This window comes from Peromyscus leucopus, chromosome 3, assembly GCF_004664715.2.
Source record: "Peromyscus leucopus breed LL Stock chromosome 3, UCI_PerLeu_2.1, whole genome shotgun sequence".
Taxonomy (NCBI): Eukaryota; Metazoa; Chordata; class Mammalia; order Rodentia; family Cricetidae; genus Peromyscus; species Peromyscus leucopus.
This window is the reverse complement of record NC_051065.1, coordinates 144,417,697-144,436,433: the sequence shown is the minus strand read 5'-3', so window position 1 is coordinate 144,436,433 and position 18,737 is coordinate 144,417,697. Positions and strand designations below refer to the sequence as shown.

The following is an 18,737-nucleotide window of genomic DNA, read 5'->3' as shown; positions in this document are numbered from 1 at the left end:
AATCCAATGTTTCCTCAGATAATCTCTGTCATCTGGATGAGACTAGAGACAGTAGAGTGTGAAAATGAGAATCTCTGTGAGAACAGAAAACAGCTCTTGAGTGATTTTATATTTTGATTTCCCTTTAATAATTATCCATAATCTTCCAAAACAAAAGCAACATGCCCATATATTTGTAAACATTATTCTTTTCTTCTTTTTATATTTTTCTTGATTGTACGGGTATGGCAGTGAGGCAGGCACACACATGCTGTGGTGCTCATGTGACAGTCAGAAGACTCGTGGGAGTCAGTTTTCCTTACATCATGTGGGTCCCAGGGGTCAGGTTCAGATCATCAGAGTTGGCAGTAGACACCTTTACCTGTAGGCGTCATCCTGGCAGTCCTTCCTTTTCATTACTTTTTCAGCATGTGGTTGGTGACCTGTGATTTATGTTTGTCTTCATTTTGAGCAAGGGTGCATACCCCCACATCAGCCAACATCCTTTCAAACAAGCATTTCCAGTTAATCAGATGAACACCACTAAAAATTGCCATGCCTTTCAATCAGCTGTTTGTGATCATGATGTCAGCTTTGAGCAAGATGTTGACCTTTACTCTAATGGAATTTTAAAGCAGTATTTTGCTATAATCCAAATCTACAGATAGATGTATATTTCATGAGACTGTCAGGACTTTGGGGTGGTGGTGGGGAGTTGGGCGTCTTACTTCATCTTGCCATTGAAAGTTATAGATGGGAGCCGAGTTTGTAATAGGGAATTTTCAGTGTGGAACCCAGAAGGGGAAGTTGGACATGGGAAAGGAAAGTGAGGGCAAAGAGACCCTTCTTGCCACTTCAGGTTGACAGCAGGATACATAAGTGGCTATGGTACTGGGCTACATTTTCAAATACTACAACGTAGAATGCCAGGTTTTGAAGAGTGGATGAGACTGAAAACAAAGAGGATTTGGATTAAGGACTCTGAGGGAGGCAGTAAAGCAGCAAGGGTTAAGACAAAGGCTGGAGACTGGGGGTGAAAGAATTAGCGGCTGGTGAGGGCGGGTATCTTATGTAGAGGATGCCAGGCAAAATGAATCTCAGCCTTCTAGCCAGAGGACCAGGTAGCTGGTGGCACCACTGCTGAAATGAGAGAACAGAGCAAAGTGTTAAGAGGGCCGTGAAAGGACGCATTAGCCAAGTCACCACTGCATCCTGGACCCTGGACCATGGAGTCTGAGCATCTCCCAGCATCTTAGCTTATTGGAGAGAGAATGATCTCAAGGAAGATTACCAGTGTAAGTTAGTGCTCTAGAAAGGGATGAGAAACAAAGCTTCCATTGTTAAAAATTAGCTCGTGTAGACAGAACAGGCAAGGAAAATGTAAATTAATCCGTTTGGTCACATTTGGTTTTGAGTGTCTACTGAAAATCAGAAGGGTGGTGTTGGTAGGGAACAAAGCAAGACACAGCTGACAGATTTGTTCATTTAACAAATAATTAAGTATGAACAATACAGTCCAGGCATCAGCTTCATCTCTAGAGATGTAAACGTGTTTGAGAAGTTGTGTCGCAGGTGAGAACTGAGGCCGATGATAACTGGTTAAATGGGCTGAAGGAGCTCTTTCTATAGGTCTCTGTGGAAAGCATGGCTCCTGCTTCCTGTATCTCTGCCATTCTCTTTGTTTCTCCTACTGTTCATGTAACCTTTTGGTGATTTTTCTTTTTCTTTTTCTTTTAATGCTGCCAGATGGCAGATAGGGTTGACTGGTTACAAAGCCAAAATGGCGTATGCAAAGTTGATGTCTATTCACCTGGAGACAACCAACACCAGGACTGGAAAATGGTAAGGTCTCCTTCTTCGGCAGCACTAGTTAGGGACATTTGGACTGTCCTCAAGAGCAGCCTTATTCTGACCTTCATTTTGAAGGTGGTTAAAATGAGCTCCTGTAGAACAAAAATTTCCCATCTACTGCAACAAATTCTGCAGCTTATATTTGACACTTTAGTTTTTAATTATGTGTTCTGGGGGCATGGCTTGAGCATGTGAGTGCAGGTACCCCAGAGGCCAGAAGAGGGTATGATTCCCCTGAAACTGGAGCTGCAAGCAGTTGTGAGATACTGTGTGGGCACTGGAAACCAAACTCTGGTCCTCTGTAAGAGCAGCGCGTGCTCCTAACTGCTGAGCCTACGTTTGGTATTTAGTAGAGAAATATGCTATGATTAATAAAAAGTACGTATTACAATGACAGCATTTTAGGTTTTAAACAACCACGGATCAGAAGTGTGCCTGTGGGCTGGGGAGGTGACTCAGTGGGTGAAGGTGCCTGCCATCAGACCCCTGAAACCCACACAGTGGAAGGAGAGAACTAACTCGGGACAAACTGCCCTCTGACCTCCACATAAATGTTGTGGAATAAACCTTGCTCCCAATCAGTCAGTGTAAGAAATATAATAAATGTTTCCAAGGTTCATCAGAAATAATTCCTGAAATTCTGGAAATCTTAAAATTCTGAGAAGTTTAAACTCCCCTCTCAGCCACTGCTCCTTGGGTGTTCAGTAAGCACTTATTAAGCCCTTGGTGGGGGAGAAGGAGGGGGGTGTCTGTATCCGTCAGGGTCCAATAAGAAGATATTAATAAATAATAAATAAAAATAAAGTAATAATAAACCACACCTATGCTTTAATGTTTAAAAATTATTTCCTGAGAAAAGGTAATCCCTGAAAGATACAAGGATTTCGGGATTCTAGAAGTTAACATAGAAAGTAGCTGTTAAGCTGAAACTCATAATGAGAGCCTTCACTCACGGCTGTTTGGACACAGATGGGCCAGGGCACAGCTCTCTTCTCCCTCTGCTAACAAAGGCCACTGCCCAAAGAGAGAGATGCTTAAAGGGGTCAGTCCAGAGTCACAAAGCAAGACGAATTTGCACTAAATGACCATATATGGACCTGTACAGACAGCAGGTTCTGGTATCAGAAACATCTAAACAAATTGGACAGAATTCTCTTTTTGAAGTTCTTGGACCAATGAGATGGCTCAGAGAGTACAGATGCTTGCCACCAAGCCCGATGCCTCAGTTCGTGTCCCAGAACCCACATGCTGAAAGGGTGAAAGATGAGAACTGTCTCCCACAGTTTGTCCTCCTTCATACTGGCACACGCATCTACACACACACACACACACACACACACACACACACTGTAAAATTAAAGATGACTTAATCCAATGCATACATCATTGTTTCCTTGCTCAGAATACTAACATTTGCCCAATACATATTTGCATGTAATGTCATGTGACCCATCTTCTTTTTATACCAAAAATATTTTTTTATCAATAGGAGCCAAAAACCCTGAGAAATATTCATAAGACATACAGACACTCATATCAAATTGCCAAAGACCCCCAAACTGCCTGTGTTGGATATTTTATCCACCTCTGCCCTTTTATGTAGAGAAACAAAATACAAATCAGATTCAGTTAAACAAGACAAACAAAACTCCAACACCTTTCACTAAGCAAGAAGTACCCTAGGAGATCCAAAAACAAAACTAAATTCTGCCATGGTGAACCTTACCACTCATGGGAAAATATAATTATAATGTAAAGTTTAAATATAACTTAAGATGTAAGTATAATTTTATATCAATCTGGCATTTGAAGTTATGTAAATAACCATTGGACATTAATTAATTTTCTGAACAATAGTTGTTAGAGTTTAAATAATGGGTCACTGCAAGCAGGACACGGTGACATGCCTTGTGACTCCAGCACTCCGAAGGTGGAGATGGAAAACAATTGGGTTAGGTATCTTTAACAAGCTAGACACGGAAAGGAAAAGCAGGACTAGGAAGTTAGTTAGCATAAACTAAGCTACTGAAGCATACCATGACCAAGGGAGAAACTGAACCCATTCACCTTTCTCTGCGCTCCTTCATGGGCATGAAACTGTCTTGGTTTTGAAAAGGGGAAAGAGTGGTTTGGCATTCTCCTGGCACACAGCTCAGGATACTATTGAGTAAGAAGAGGGGGGCTGCAGGACCAGCACACTCTTGACAGAAGAGAAAGCGGAGTGCTTGGTCTCCAAGGCAACTCAGGTGATTTTGTGTTTCCATCAATACATGCAGCCTAGAGAGTTCTAAAGAGCATCCCCAGAAGCAGAACCAGGTAGCATATATAATGTAGAGAATACGTTGCATTTGGACATAGATGATAGACAAATCTATAGTTTTATAGTAAAGCACAAGTTTTTTTCTGCAAGTCTCTTCCATTCCACTTGGATAAAAAATAATAACAACCTCCAAGAAGAATTGTGCTGATCACAGCAGGAGGCTGATCACATCTATGTTGGCCTGACTGCCTCATGGCATTGGCTTTGCTGGGAGTTCTGAGGAAGCTCAGGGTGGACTTGAAAAGGCCCCTCTCTATTATTTGCCGTCATGAGATGAAGAAGTCAAGTCTGAGAAACAGTCTGCAGCAGGCCTGAGCACACTTAGGTCTGACACCTCTGCAAGCACCCACGTGCATGTATACACACACACACACACACACACACACACACACACAACACACACACAAAATAACAAATAATAATAATAATAATAATAATAATTTAAGAAAACTTTTTTAAACTACTGCTATGGAACAAATAGTAGCCAGTAACTTTTTAAGTACTGTATGTTTTATTTTATTTTATGCGTACAGGTGTTTTGTATGTGTGCCTAACACATGCCTGGTGCCTGTAGAGGCCAGAAGAGGGTGTCAGAGTCCCTGGAACCAGAGTTACAGACAGTTGTGACCATCATGGGTGCTGGGAATCAAAGCCAGGTCCTCTGAAAGAGCAGCAAGTGCTCTGAACACTGAGCCATCCCCCTAGCCTAGTAGCTAGTAACTTTTACTTTCATAATAAACGAGTAGTTTGATGATATATTAGCAATTTTATAACCAAGCATTATTCTTTTTAAAATGGCCATATTTGTAGTCATTCTTAGATTGACAATTCTTTACATTTGATAGGAAAGAAAGCATAAATATGCACATGGTACGATGTTCAGGTTTAAAGTTTTTGCTACATACAGATACAGTGAGTAAATATATAACTGTGTGTGTGTGTGTGTATCACAGCTCACATCCATCAGAGTCTATAACTACAAAAAACTAATCACCCACAGTTATTAATCCCCAATTATAAATTAATTCATTAATATCAATTAGTCATGGGAAGCCACATAGCATGTCAAGATTTTGCTGTATCAAATAATTAGGTACAATTTTCCCATTTTTCTAAAACTGTACCTTTAATAAAAGACATAAATTTAAAAACAACATATCTGGATGAGGGTGGCACAGGAGGGAGAGATGAGCAGATCTCTGAGTTTGAGGATAGTCAGGGCTACACAGAGAAACTCTGTCTCAAAAAAGAAAAAGAAATGACAATAACAACCCAACAGATAGATCTGAGAAGGCAGTGATGAGCATCAGTGCCAGCTCAGTTCAGATAGCAACTCCCCATGGTTATCAGGATCTTGCTGGTTTGCCGCAGTAGAAGCAACATGATGTAGGAGCTGATGACCTGATTGGAATTCCAGCTTCATCACCAATTAATGTTATAATTTCAAATGACTCGCTAACTTAATCTCTCAGTTCTTTAATTCTCTCCCTTGTAAAATGAAGAAAGCAAGAGAATTAGCATGTGAGTTTACTGTGAAGGTAATTTAAAGGGGATGGTAGCCCTCAAATCCTCAGCATCTGATAATGTGTAGTGACTGCACAGTAAATTGTGATGCTGGAGCCAGCTTGGGAGGCTGGCCTTCAAGGTTGTCCTGAACACCTCATATCTTTGCTGTGCTACAACTGGGTGAAACCATGTCTACTTTTCAGGATGCATCAACAGATCCTGTCCGAGTGCTCAGCTGGCTCCGCAGAGACCTGGAAAAAAGTACGGCAGGGTTCCAGGACTCGAGGTTCAAGCCTGGAGAGTCATCAATTATGGAGGAACCACCCGTCCCGGGAGACCAACGCAAAGGTTTCTGTGTCGACTATTACAATACCACCCACAAGGGCAGTCCGGGGAGATTGCATTTTGAGATGACTCACAAGGAGATCCCTTCCCAAGGCCCCTGTGTCCGAGCTGGTAATGGGAATTCCATAGATGAAGTTTCCTTCTATGCCAACCGCCTCACAAACCTAGTGATAGCCATGGCCCGGAAGGAGATCAATGAGAAGATCCATGGCTCTGAAAACAAATGTATCCATCAGTCGTTGTTTATGGGGGATGAGCCCACGCCCCACAAAAGCTTGAGTACAGTAGCCTCTGAGCTGGTGAATGAGACCGTCTCTGCGTGTTCCAAGAACATCACTGGTGACAAAGCTCCAGGCTCTGGAGACAGAGCCTTGGGGTCAGGACAGAGCCCTAGTCTAAGATACAAAAGCACTTTGAAGATCAAGGAGAGCACCAAGGATGGCAAGTGTCCAGATGACAAGCCTGGGTCTAAGAAGTCTTTCTTCTATAAGGAAGTATTTGAATCTCGGAATGCAGGGGACGCCAAGGACGGTGGAAGGTCCTTTCCTGGAGAAAGAAAGATATTCAGGGGCCAGGACAGAACTGATGACTTTACAAGCTCTGTCAGTCAAGGGATTATGACCTATGCCAACAGTGTGGTATCTGACATGATGGTCTCCATCATGAAGACCTTGAGGATCCAGGTGAAAGACACAACCATTGCCACTATTCTGCTGAAGAAGGTATTGATCAAGCATGCAAAAGAGGTCGTCTCTGATCTCATCGACTCGTTCATGAAGAACCTCCACAATGTCACAGGGAGCCTAATGACTGACACAGACTTTGTCTCAGCCGTGAAGCGAAGCCTTTTTTCTCATGGAAGCCAAAAGGCCACAGACATCATGGATGCCATGATGGGTAAGCTGTACAATGTGATGTTTGCCAAGAAATTCCCTGAGAGCAGAAAAGCCAAGGACAAGTCTGAGAGCTATTCCCTTATCTCCATGAAATCACGGGGTGGTGACCCAAGGCAACCAAACCTGAACTTTGCGATGAAATCAGAATCAAAACTGAGAGAAAGTTTGTTTGCTGCATGCAAACCAGAGAAAGAGAAGACATGTGCTGAAACTCTGGGCGAGCACATTATTAAGGAGGGACTGAGCATGTGGCACAAAACTCATCAAAAAGACGATTGTAAATCTCCTGGCCTCGATCGTGCCGCAAAGCAGGGTGGCCCTCATCAGCAAGAGGTTTCCTTTGAGTCTCCAGACTCTTGTGACTTAAGCCCTCCTCCACAGCAGCCAGAGACTTTTGAAAATTTTATGTGTGAATCAGACAGCTGGGCCAAGGACCTGATTGTGTCAGCCCTGCTTCTGATTCAGTACCACCTGGCCCAGGGAGGAAGGATGGATGCTCAGAGCTTCCTGGAAGCTGCTGCCAGCACCAACTTCCCCGCCAACAAGCAGCCCGTAGTTCACGATGAGTCCAGACTTAAGTCTCCTCATAAGATATGTGACCAAGAACAAACAGAAAAGAAGGATCTGATGAGTGTCATCTTCAATTTTATCCGGAACTTACTCAGTGAGACCATCTTCAAGGGTAACCGAAGTGAATCCAAGGGGCAGAACGTTAAGGAAGAAGAAATCAATATGTGCGAAAGGCCTATGACCCCTCCTGCCCCGAAATTCTGTGAGGATGAGGAGACTGATGGTGCCTTTTCTGGACTAACCAAGATGGTCGCCAACCAGCTAGATGGCTGCATGAATGGGCAGATGGTGGAACACCTCATGGACTCTGTGATGAAGTTATGCCTCATTATTGCCAAATCTTGTGACTCTCCCTTGGCAGAGCTGGGAGATGAAAAGTGTGGGGATGCCAGCAGGCCAAGTTCTGCCTTCCCAGATAACTTATATGAATGCTGCTTACCAGTCAAGGGCACGGGGACAGCTGAAGCCCTCCTGCAGACTGCCTACCAAGCCATCCATAACGAACTGAGAGGTTTGTCAGGACAGCCGCCCGAGGGATGCGAGATACCCAAGGTGATCGTCAGCAACCACAATCTGGCTGACACTGTTCAGAACAAGCAGCTGCAAGCTGTCCTGCAGTGGGTAGCTGCCTCAGAGCTCAATGTCCCTATTTTGTACTTTGCTGGTGATGATGAAGGAATCCAGGAGAAGGTAAGAAAGCAAAACCAGAAAGCTGTTCTGGGTGGTAACTTGGGTTTTACAGTCTTTTTGTTTTTCTGAATGGGAACACAGCTGTAGGAAGGGGAGAACTGGACAGAAGGAGTTTGAAGAAGGTGCCTCGTGGCAGGTAAGAATAAACTGAGAGGAGATCATGAGTAATCAGAAACCCACTCAGAGAGGCGAGAAGGAGTGTTGTCTGTTTTCTGAATTTATTGGTGCCAGGAGCACAAGTTAAGATTCTCCAGGAGACTTGGTGTAGGAATCAGACAAAAGTCTGTACTTTAGGCTGACTTTTTGTTTTCTTTCTTTCTTTGTGTGTGTGTGTGTGTGTGTGTGTGTGTGTGTGTGTGTGTGTGTACACATGTACTTGGATTTCATGAGTGCAGTTGTGTGCATGTGTACCTAGAGGCCAGAGGACAACATTGGATATCCTCCCCAATCACATCCCAGCCTAATTTTTGAGACAGTGTCTCATTCTGAACCTGTCAGCTAGACTGGCTGGCCAGTGTGTCCTGGGGAATCCTCTTGTCTCCACTTTGTAGTGCTGGGAATACCGGCATGCACTGCTGCACCCAGGTTTTTTTTTTTTCACATGGGTTCTCGAGGAATCAAACTCAGGTCCTCATGCTTGTGTGGCAAACACTTGACTGAATGAGCCATTTCCTTAGCCCCACATGCTGTGCTTTTGATTGAGCAGGATTGCCCAAAACATGAAATGTTACTTCTGGAACAGGTTGAGGAAGAAAACAGGGTTTGGATTTAATGACCTCTTATTTTATCCACCTTATGGTATGTTTGTGTGTGTGTGAGAGTGTGTGTGTGTCTGTGTGTGTCTGTGTGTGTCTGTGTGTGCACGTGCACAGCATGTTACATATGTGGAGGGCGTGGAGAACGGAAGACAATTTACAGGAGTCAGCTCTTTGTTATTGGGATCTGGAGATCAAACTGAGCTCATCAGGAACAGCAGCAAGCATACCTCTACCACTAAGCCATCTCACAAGCCTGATTTATGGACAGCTAAACCTGTCACTAGTCTCTCAGCTTGTTGTCTAGTGGTACTGGAGATTTGGTGGACTTAACAAATAGTACCATGATAGGTGTGGATTTGCATCCAGAGGGCAGCAGCTGGAACTTCCAGGTTCTTACACTTCCACAATGAAAAAGACACTTGAATCATATCAGGTAAAGAGATCTTTTCTCTAGAACCCGTGATTCCGTTCTGTGGAACCATATGTTTAAGAGAGGTAAGGCTTTCTCATGCCTCAGTAGCAACTACAGTGACCTTCCATGTTTGTTGTGGTGCTAAGAACAGGCTTTGGATTGACGTTTCTAAACTTAAAACTCCTGAAACTGGGAATAAACCTTGGTGTACCCCTATTCATTCCTGATCAGTCAGGAATAGTGGATTCTCAGTATTCAGGCCACTAAACTCAAGAATCATTGGTAACCCTGGGGCCATTACTCTGTTTTCTCTTATCTGTTTTAAAAGGAGGGTGTAACAGCAAGATCTGGAGAATAGACTTACAAGTTGGTAAGATACCCAGAAGTTGGGAAATATTAGGGGTACACTTTATTAGATCTGGGAAGGCAGCGGCAACAGTACATTGGAACCTCACCATCTTGGAAGAGGATAGAAATGCCCTTGTTCCACATAGAAAGTGTCCAGTGCCATATAATCTTATGGCAGTAGTTGACTCTTGGATCCAAATATATTTATGAGATACAGATATGTTAAAGTTCTGAGGTGAGACAGAGGGATCCTATGTTCCCTGAGGCCCAACAGAAGAGAGATGGTTTCCAAGGAAATTATCTTCTGTGCATACTGGAGGAGAGGAGGTACCACTGTGGGGAGCTTCATGGGCCACATGCTGATGACAAAGATAAGAAGACTGAATTGCAGAAAATGGCATGGGAAGCTTTAACGTGGTTGAATGGTAACAAAAAGCTTTACCCTCAGAGAGTTATGCAAACGGTTTGTGCTCGGTACCCTTGACTAATAATGTTGTGTATGAAGAATGCCTCCTGTGAGTATATTTAGACACCCTACTGCTCCAGAACACAGGGAAAGTTAGGCTAGAGGATTTATAGCCTGGGTCCTCATCACTCTCCAGTTCCCAGTATAGTGCTCTGTTTTTTAATATAAATGGTGCGGAAGTTGTACAGGGAGATATTTAGAGTTGGAATGTGTCTCATAGACCTAGAATTTCTTACTTACATATTATGGGTGAGTTGTTGGATATCAGAAATCTTTGCACATAGACCAGGAAGGCATTCTTCACATCATGGTAGATACTAATCTTTTTTCCTTTTTCGACAATGAGTCCTCTCGTTGGGGCTGTTTGTTTGGCCTTTGGGGCCGAGGTAGAAGGGAGTAGTGAGAAAGATTGAGTTACTGCTCTCTAGCAGAGCCTCACATTCTCCATGTAGAACATAACTGTTGCCTTCGCAAACCATATTCCTCTGGATGATCCAGGGCATGGTCACTGACGTCAGCCCAGCTGGACAAGTGGAGAAAATGGCCTTAGTGCCCAGTGTAGCAGATTAAAAAAGGTTTCCACTGGTGTGAGTGAGGCAAGATGTAGAGTACCACATATCTTAACAGTTCCTTCTGGGCTTCTAGGAGGACTGTCTGATGTTTCATTTGTCTATCTCCAGCTAACTACATTACCTTTAATTAGTATGACCTTTACCTGGTAGGCTTTTAGGGCTTTTAATGGTCCCCCCCCCCCAAATATCTTAAGATGTCTTCAACCAAAAGCACTGTGGTGGCTGTCTCAGCTCTGAGATAGGGGCCACCCTGATGCTGCATCTGATTTCTTTGGAGCACGATAGCCCTCCCATTCTGTCCTTAGGCACTGAGTCAACACCGGAACAGCAAAGCCTGGCTGCTTTGCCATAGATAACAAGAAGAGCGTTTAGAAAGCTGTCATGTCCGGTGCCAGGGGCTTCTATCAGAGCCCACTTGATCTGATGAAAGGATTGTTCTAATTGGCTGTCCCAGTTAAGGGCTAAGAGCCAAAACCCCTTGTAGAAGCTTTCATCCCAATTCATATTTAAAATACAGATTTGATAAAATGCAGCCATTCCCTAAAGGGTCAAAGCTGCTTGTCTTTGGTGGAACTGGCTTAATTATTGCTGTCATTGGAGGCAGGGGGATTGCCATGCCTCCAGAGCCAACATGCATCCAACATAGTATACTTCCTACTGATTACCTGAGATCTGTGGTGTGTGTGTGTGTGTGTGTGTGTGTGTGTGTGTGTGTGTGTAGACATGTTAGCCTCAAGAGAGTAGGACACATAAGACACTGATATTTTGATCTAAATGTTCCTCAGTAGAGCTTTATATCAAAATATTTACCTATTGTAGGGTGGCTCCTTCTGAAATAACTAGGTCTTTAAGATCTTTTTCTAGTTGGGCCGGGCGGTGGTGGCGCACGCCTTTAATCCCAGCACTCGGGAGGCAGAGCCAGGCGGATCTCTGTGAGTTCGAGGCCAGCCTGGGCTACCAAGTGAGTTCCAGGAAAGGCGCAAAGCTGTGCAGAGAAACCCTGTCTCGGAAAAAAAAAAAAAAAAAAAAAAAAAGATCTTTTTCTAGCATCCTGGGAAACGAGGTTCTTAAACCTCTGATAGAGGATTCTCCACATGTGCTGCTAGAGAATTCTAGTGACTGCATCCTCCCATTCTAAAGCAAACAGGTATCAGAGTCAGGGTGCAAAGGAATGCAAAAGAAAGGAAAAGAGAAAAGCAGCCTTTAAGTCCAAAAAACTGTGTTATATGCCATTCAGTAGCTTCAGGGACTTGAGTAGTAGAGCATAGGGATTAACCACCCGCTGATGCGTCAGGATTGCACCGTGTGGAATTCCCTATCTGGCTTGACTACTAGGAGGATTGGGACCTACATGGGACCAGTAAGGTATGTTTACTGATAAAAAAGTTTAATGATAGGTCATAATCCTAGTTTAGAGCCTGCCCCTGATGCATCCTAGTGTTTCATTAGGATAACTTCCTCCAGGCTTTAAATGGGTTTTATTGGGTAAGCAATCCCAAATAACTGAGTCCACCTTTGTTAGAATTCCCCAGGGAACTTCAGAGGCTAGGGCTCTCATGACTGAATTGCAAGATTGTCCCTAGGTGACTCAATATGTCCCTTCCCAACAGGGACTAAGGACACTGAGAAGTGGCCAGGAATGTATAATTGACCTGGTCTTGAGATTGACAGAATACTGGAGGGGGTATAAAATAGTATAATTGGGGTGTTTCTTCTCTCCAACTATATAAATTGACAGGATATTTGGGAATATAAAATACTGTGTGTGGGAGGCTTCTTCTACCCCTACTATCTATAAATTGGGAGGAAAGTTCCAGAGAAAATGGTAAAGACTGAGCAAGAGGCCCTAGTATCTTTGAGCAGATTAACTTGCTTACCTGTTATGTCCATGGCATCCTGAGCCACTTCAGCAGAGTTGGATATGTCAGGAACTGGATCCAGCCTGTCCCCTGGCACCCTCAGTTCTACAAGGTGGCCATGATGTTGGGGATTAGCCCCTTCCTACTTTGAGACTGTCCAGTCTACCTTCTGGTGGTAGGCCCTTGGGTCGTTACATGTCCAACATGACCACAGGGAAAGGAGATATTGCTTTAGTAACATTTCTAATGGCTGGACTTTTGCACTTAAAGCAGGCATGACCTAGGACCTTACTGTAAGGATTCTTTGGTGTACTGGTCTAGCCAAAAGTGCCATCAGGGACAAGTACGGTCATCTGGGTTCCTTTCGCTTTGTTTATCCTCTTCATTGCTTTCCCTCCTGATTTCAGAAGACAGTATCCAACTGCTAAGCCTGAGGGGTCTGAGGTCCCATCTGTAGTTTCTGAAGCTTTCTACAAATTCCAATCGCTGACAGGCTAATAAAATGTTGACCTTAAAGGACTTGTCTTTTAGGAGATGAGAGATTATTTGATGGACTTCCTGAAAGCTTCAGTTAGCCTGTTAAGAAATAAGGGGTGTGTGTGTGTGTGTGTGTGTGTGTGTGTGTGTGTGTGTGTGTGTGTGGCCTCTCTGATACTGTCATAGTTAATAGTTTTAAAACGCATGTTTATATATGTACTGGGGCTGTTTATCATCATTCTATGCCTGTGGCTCTCTGCTAGCTTGTTAGAATCAGTGAGTTCTTGCACATTAGGACATTGACTAATAGTCTGCCTGCTTTTTTAGCTTCTTCCTAGAGTGTCTGTTTTTCCCCAGGGGCACAGCCAGGAATCAAAATTCGGGACTAAAGGTCTGAAAGTTACTGTTGAATCTATGTGGGTCCTTCAGAGCTCCTCCTTGCATTGCTGGAGGTCTTTGATTGAAAACAGGATGTAGATGTGGATAATCTCATGGGATCAGCACTTGTTTTAAGGGGAGTAGTATAGGCATGAGAGGCTAGTCAATAGAAAGAAGGCTTCACTCTCACTGTGCCCTGTGGGCTGGCTTCTTTTTTCTGGTGGCTTGGGGAAAATGTAGGCATGGAGTGGAACTCCCTGGGGTAGGAGAAGGTATATCCTCCCGTCCCTGTGTTCTGTTGATTCTCATTTGAAAAGTAGAGTTTGGACAAAGACAAGGATCATCTAAGATTATGAGTTTTTCTTTTGGGTTTCTCTTTGCCATAGTCCCTTTCCTGATGGAGAGGCCGTAAAGGCTGGCACGGTACACTATTTTCCTGGATGCCTCCAGAACAGATCCACTGGAGGAGTACTTTAACTTAAGCTTCCAGCCTTTCGCCAAATTTTCCTATCACCCAGCTTATATTGAGGCCAGACAATATTACAGTAAAACATTAGCCTCTTATTCTTTAGTTTTCTAACTCTTGAGACTACCTTGTCACAGAGAGTCTAAGAACACCGAAACAAACTTCCCACGATGATCCTAAGGAGAAAGACAAGTCTCTAGACTCTCATCAATGACACAGGAAGGAAGGAAGGAAGGAAGGAAGGAAGGAAGGAAGGAAGGAAGGAAGGAAGGAAGGAAGGAAGGAAGGAAGGAAGGAAGGAAGGAGTGGCATTTTTATGTGCAGACCAGAGTTTCTAAGCCTTTGGTGGTGACCCTTAGAAGTGTCTCCAAGAACACATGGGGATGAAGTCAAAAGATGGGGGTAGGGTGTTCTAACCATCTTGGGTTTTAGTGATTGTGGTCATTGTTGTTTGTTTTGAGGCCTAGAATAGACAGGGGAGATAGAGGGGTTCAACCTCCAGACCAAACAGAAAAAAATATCCTCTTAGAAACCAGAAGACATGGAGGAAAAGGGCTTTCTCTTTTACTAAGTTGCATTAATCACCCCTGAAACTGGGTTTATCTAATGACTGGGAAGACACGGAACTGCACAGCATGCAGATTAGATTGTATCAAGAAACAGTGGAGCTTAACTTCAGTGTGGTCAGCTCTTCCAGTCTCAGCAAGGCTACAGCTGATACTCAGTGGGTGTTCCGGAGCATCCTCACTGCAACCCCTGGAAGTCCATTAGAAGTACAGGAGCTTGAGCCTCCTTCCTGACCTACTAGGACACAATCCTCATCTTTAGCAAAATACCCAACTGATGTATGTGCATATGGCCTCAGTAACCGAGTTACCAGGTTGTCTAGTAGCCAGAAAATGCAGTCAACCAGTCAGTCACCCGTCATCTTCTAGCTCCAACACTGGATCTGTTCCACAGGGACCCCGGCAAATTCTGTGTCCTTCAGTGTTTCTGATCTATACAGCGCAACTATTTTGGCCCATGGTGATGAGCAAGAGGAAGGGAGACTAGAGTCTGGAAACAGTTTAGACTAATAAACAAGCAAAAACTAAGCACAGCCTCCATGTGCAGTGTGTGAAGAGGGTTCTGTTTTGTAGCCATATTTCTGTTATACATACCCTATGTAACATGCATAATACATTTTACTGGTAGATTTTGAACTAGAATTCTGTAATGTATTCATCTAAATAGGAAAATAGATTTGTAGACCCTGTACACAGCTTTGTTAATTCTGAAGAGAGGTATATCCACCTATTATTTTATTGAAGGAAAGTAGGAGTGCAGTTTGACTTCTTCATGTCAGTCCAGTTGAATGAGACATACAACAAAGAAACCAGCTGAAGTGATTTTGGGGGGGGGGGGAAACTATTGTATGCAAATATCATCATGCTGATGCTGCTCACTAAACCTGGTAAGACTGGGGTGCCCAGGAACCCAATTGCCTTCAACACTATAGAATTTATTTTAATAGGTCATATGGATGCAAGATCAAACCCCAAATTAAAAAAGGATGAACACCAAAAATAAAGGGTGTCTCCTCATTAGATCACTTCTGTATTACTCTTCCTGCAGAAAAAGCACACTCAATCTATTGTTCTTCCAGAAATACATATGTATGTACATGTAGAGCTAATGTATGTTTATGCCTTTCTTTAATACAAGTGGTTACATGCTTATATAAGTGACAGAATATGCATGCAACACATACATATGATACATATAATTTCATGCACACATACATTTAAGAGAAACACACATATGATATATACATGTACACATAAATATGATAGAATACCCACGCACACATATGATATAACTTACATAGATGTATATATATATGTGAAGGTACACATTCTCCCACACAGAGTTTTCATACTTTTGTTTTTGTTTTGCTCTCTAATTTGTTTGTTGAGACAGGGGCTTTCTGCATAGCTCAGGATGGCCTTACACTTACTATGTAGCCCAGACTGGTCTCAAACCCCTGTCTCAGCCTCCAGCCTCAGCCTCCTGAGTGTTGGGAGTACAGGCTTCCACCCCACCATGCCCAGTGCCATTAGGTTATGTATTAGTGTTTGGAGTTTAATTTGATTTCACCATATGGAATTTAGTCTAAGATCGTTTTTCTTTTTATTATTTCCTGGACCTTGCTTGGGTTTTCTTTTAATGCTTTAAAATATTTTCAAGTATTTACAGCTTTGTTCTTTTTGTATGCATTCTGTAAAGTGGAAAGTAGGGAGGCAGATCTCTGTTGTCATCATCTGTCCATGTTCCTACCCTCCCCCCTGGCTTCTGCTTGATTCTTTCTGAACTTTCTGTTCTGTGCCATTGAGTTATCCATTCTGTCTACTCTCAGGCCAATGGCAGACTCTTTATTGTAGTCTTATGAATTTTAAAGTGTCTCCTAAGACTGAAGACTCCTTGATGGTCAGTATCGATGTTTGAGGTGGTTGTATCTGTGACTTTTCTCTGGCTGTGACACGAAACAGCTGAAGGGAGGGTGGGTTTATTGTGCTTTACAGTTTAAGAAGGATACAGGCCAAGGCAGAGAAGGCGTAGAGGCAGGAGCTGAGGCTCCTGGTCACATGTATCTGCAGACAGGAAGTGGAACCAGGCTAAGAAGTTCAAGTGCCTTCTTCCCCTGTGACTCACTTCCTTCAGCAATGCTTATCTCCTAAAGGTTCCACAGCCTTCTGTAATAGTGCTACCATCTGATGACCAAGGATCCCACTACAGGATCCTATGGTCACATTCAAACCGCAGCACTAGGCTTACCTGGGTGTGTGTGCGTGTGCATGCGCACACGTGCATGTGTGTGCGTGTGCGTGTGCGTGTGTGTGTGTGTGTGTGTGTGTGTGTTTACCCCTCCTATCCAAAGACAACTGTTAACCTTTTTATTGTTAAGTTTTCATCTTTCATCAATGCAGCTATAAAATATGTAGTCTTTTTTGTTTTGTTTTGTTTTTTGAGACAGGGTTTCTCTGTGTAGCTTTGGGCCTTTCCTGGAACGCACTCTGTAGCCCAGGTTGGCCTCGAACTCACAGAGATCCACCTGCCTCTGCCTCCCAGGTGCTGGGATTAAAGGCATGTACCACCACCACCACCACCACCACTCCCAGCAAAATATGTAGTCTTTTACATCTAGCTCTTTGCCTTTACCATATTTTTGAGGCTTTTCCGTGTCATTTGTATCAGTAGTTCATTTCTTTTTATTGCTGAATAGTATTTCATTTTATGAATATACACTGTCCATTTCTTCCATTGTTTCCAATTTTTGCTATTATGGATAATGCCACTATGAGCATTTCCATTCACACCTTTGTGTGGACACTTTTTCATTTTCATTAACTCTGAATAATAAAGAGGAGTATTGCTATCTTATGATAGGGGCAATTTCTTAAGAAACTGCTCAACTGGACTGGGAATAATGATGCATACTTAGAACCCAGCACTTGAGAGACTGAGCAGGAGGATGAGCCACACAGTGAACTGGAGACTATCTGGGCTATATTTTAAGACACTGACTTAAAATAATAATAATAAAATGGTGAGAGATTTCTAAAGTAGCCATCTTGTCTGATAGTCTCACTGGCTGTTTAGATGGGATTCCACTCCTCCCGTTCTCCTCAGCATGACTTCATTATAGGAATCATAGTGACAGATCACTGGATCGATTTGATCAATGTAACTTCCAATGACTAAAGCTGTTGAACATACCCCGAGGTGCTCCTTCGCCCACTCTGTAGATTCCTTGGTGCGATCAATCACCAGCAAGTCTGTGCAGAACTCTTGCCCACATTCTGGTTGAGTTGTTTTCTTCTGGTTTGGAGTTGAAAGAGGCTTGTTTGCCTGTTTTTTGTTGTTTTATTTTTTAAGGCAGTTTCTCTGTGGAACAGCCCTGGAACTCACTTTGTAGACCAGGCTGGCCCCGAACTCATAGAGATCCTCCTGCCTCTGCCTCCCAAGTGCTGGGATTAAGTGTGTGCCACCACTGCCTGGCTAGTTTGCCTGGTTTTAAAGACAGAATCTCATGTATCCTAGGCTACCCCTTCTTTCTATAGCTGAGGATGACCTTGAACCTCTGATGCTAACCTCCTGACTAGCATGTGTTAGGTTCCAGTGTTTGGGTTACAGGTGTCTGACACCGTGCCCGGTTTATGTGGTGCTAGGGACTGAACTCAGGGTTTTGTGCATGGTAGGCAAACACTCTACCAACGGAGCTACACACCCTCCACACAAAGTTCTCTATATGTTCTAGAAACAAGTCCTTTGTCAGACATGACTCTCCAATGTTTGCTCTGTGTCAAGGAGAGCCTTTTGAAGAGCAACCGTTTTTAATGATGAATTATCTGATTTATCTGGTTATTGGTTTTTGTTTTTGGGGGTCCTATTGTTTTGCTTTTTCTGTTTTTGTTTGGCTTTGCTATGTGTTCCTTGTCTTCATGATAGCCTCACACTACATAGTAGCTAAGGATGACTTTGAACTCTGATCCTCCTGCCTCCACCTCAGGGTACTAAAGCTGTGTGCTTTTTGTGTCATCTAATAATATGAATAGTTTCTGCCCAATTAGTGTTTCTTTTCTTTATCTTTGTTGTGTTTGAATTGAACCTAGGGCCTCAAATGCTAGGCAAGGCATTCTACCCCAACTCTTTCGGGTGCTTCTTAGCTGCATGCAGTTTTATCCCCAGGGGAAATTTGACTGTCAAAATGGAGAAGACAGTTGCTAGTGAAGCAGAAGGCCAAGGACATAAACATCTATAAAGCACACGGCAGCTTCACAGTGAAGAATTGTGAACCTGTAAAG

At 43.3% G+C, this 18,737-nt stretch overlaps 1 protein-coding gene across 4 annotated transcripts in view; it reads left to right on the top strand.

Moving 5' to 3' along the window:
- Akap3 (A-kinase anchoring protein 3) overlaps positions 1–18,737 on the top strand; it is a 30,917-nt gene that overhangs the window by 8,954 nt on the left and 3,226 nt on the right. For all 4 annotated transcript variants that reach the window (XM_028881550.2, XM_028881552.2, XM_037204129.1 and 1 more), the window contains 2 exons: positions 1,726–1,821; positions 5,860–8,157. In XM_028881550.2, the coding sequence (XP_028737383.1) occupies positions 1,726–1,821; positions 5,860–8,157 (2,394 nt within the window). The remainder of the gene's footprint in view (positions 1–1,725; positions 1,822–5,859; positions 8,158–18,737) is intronic.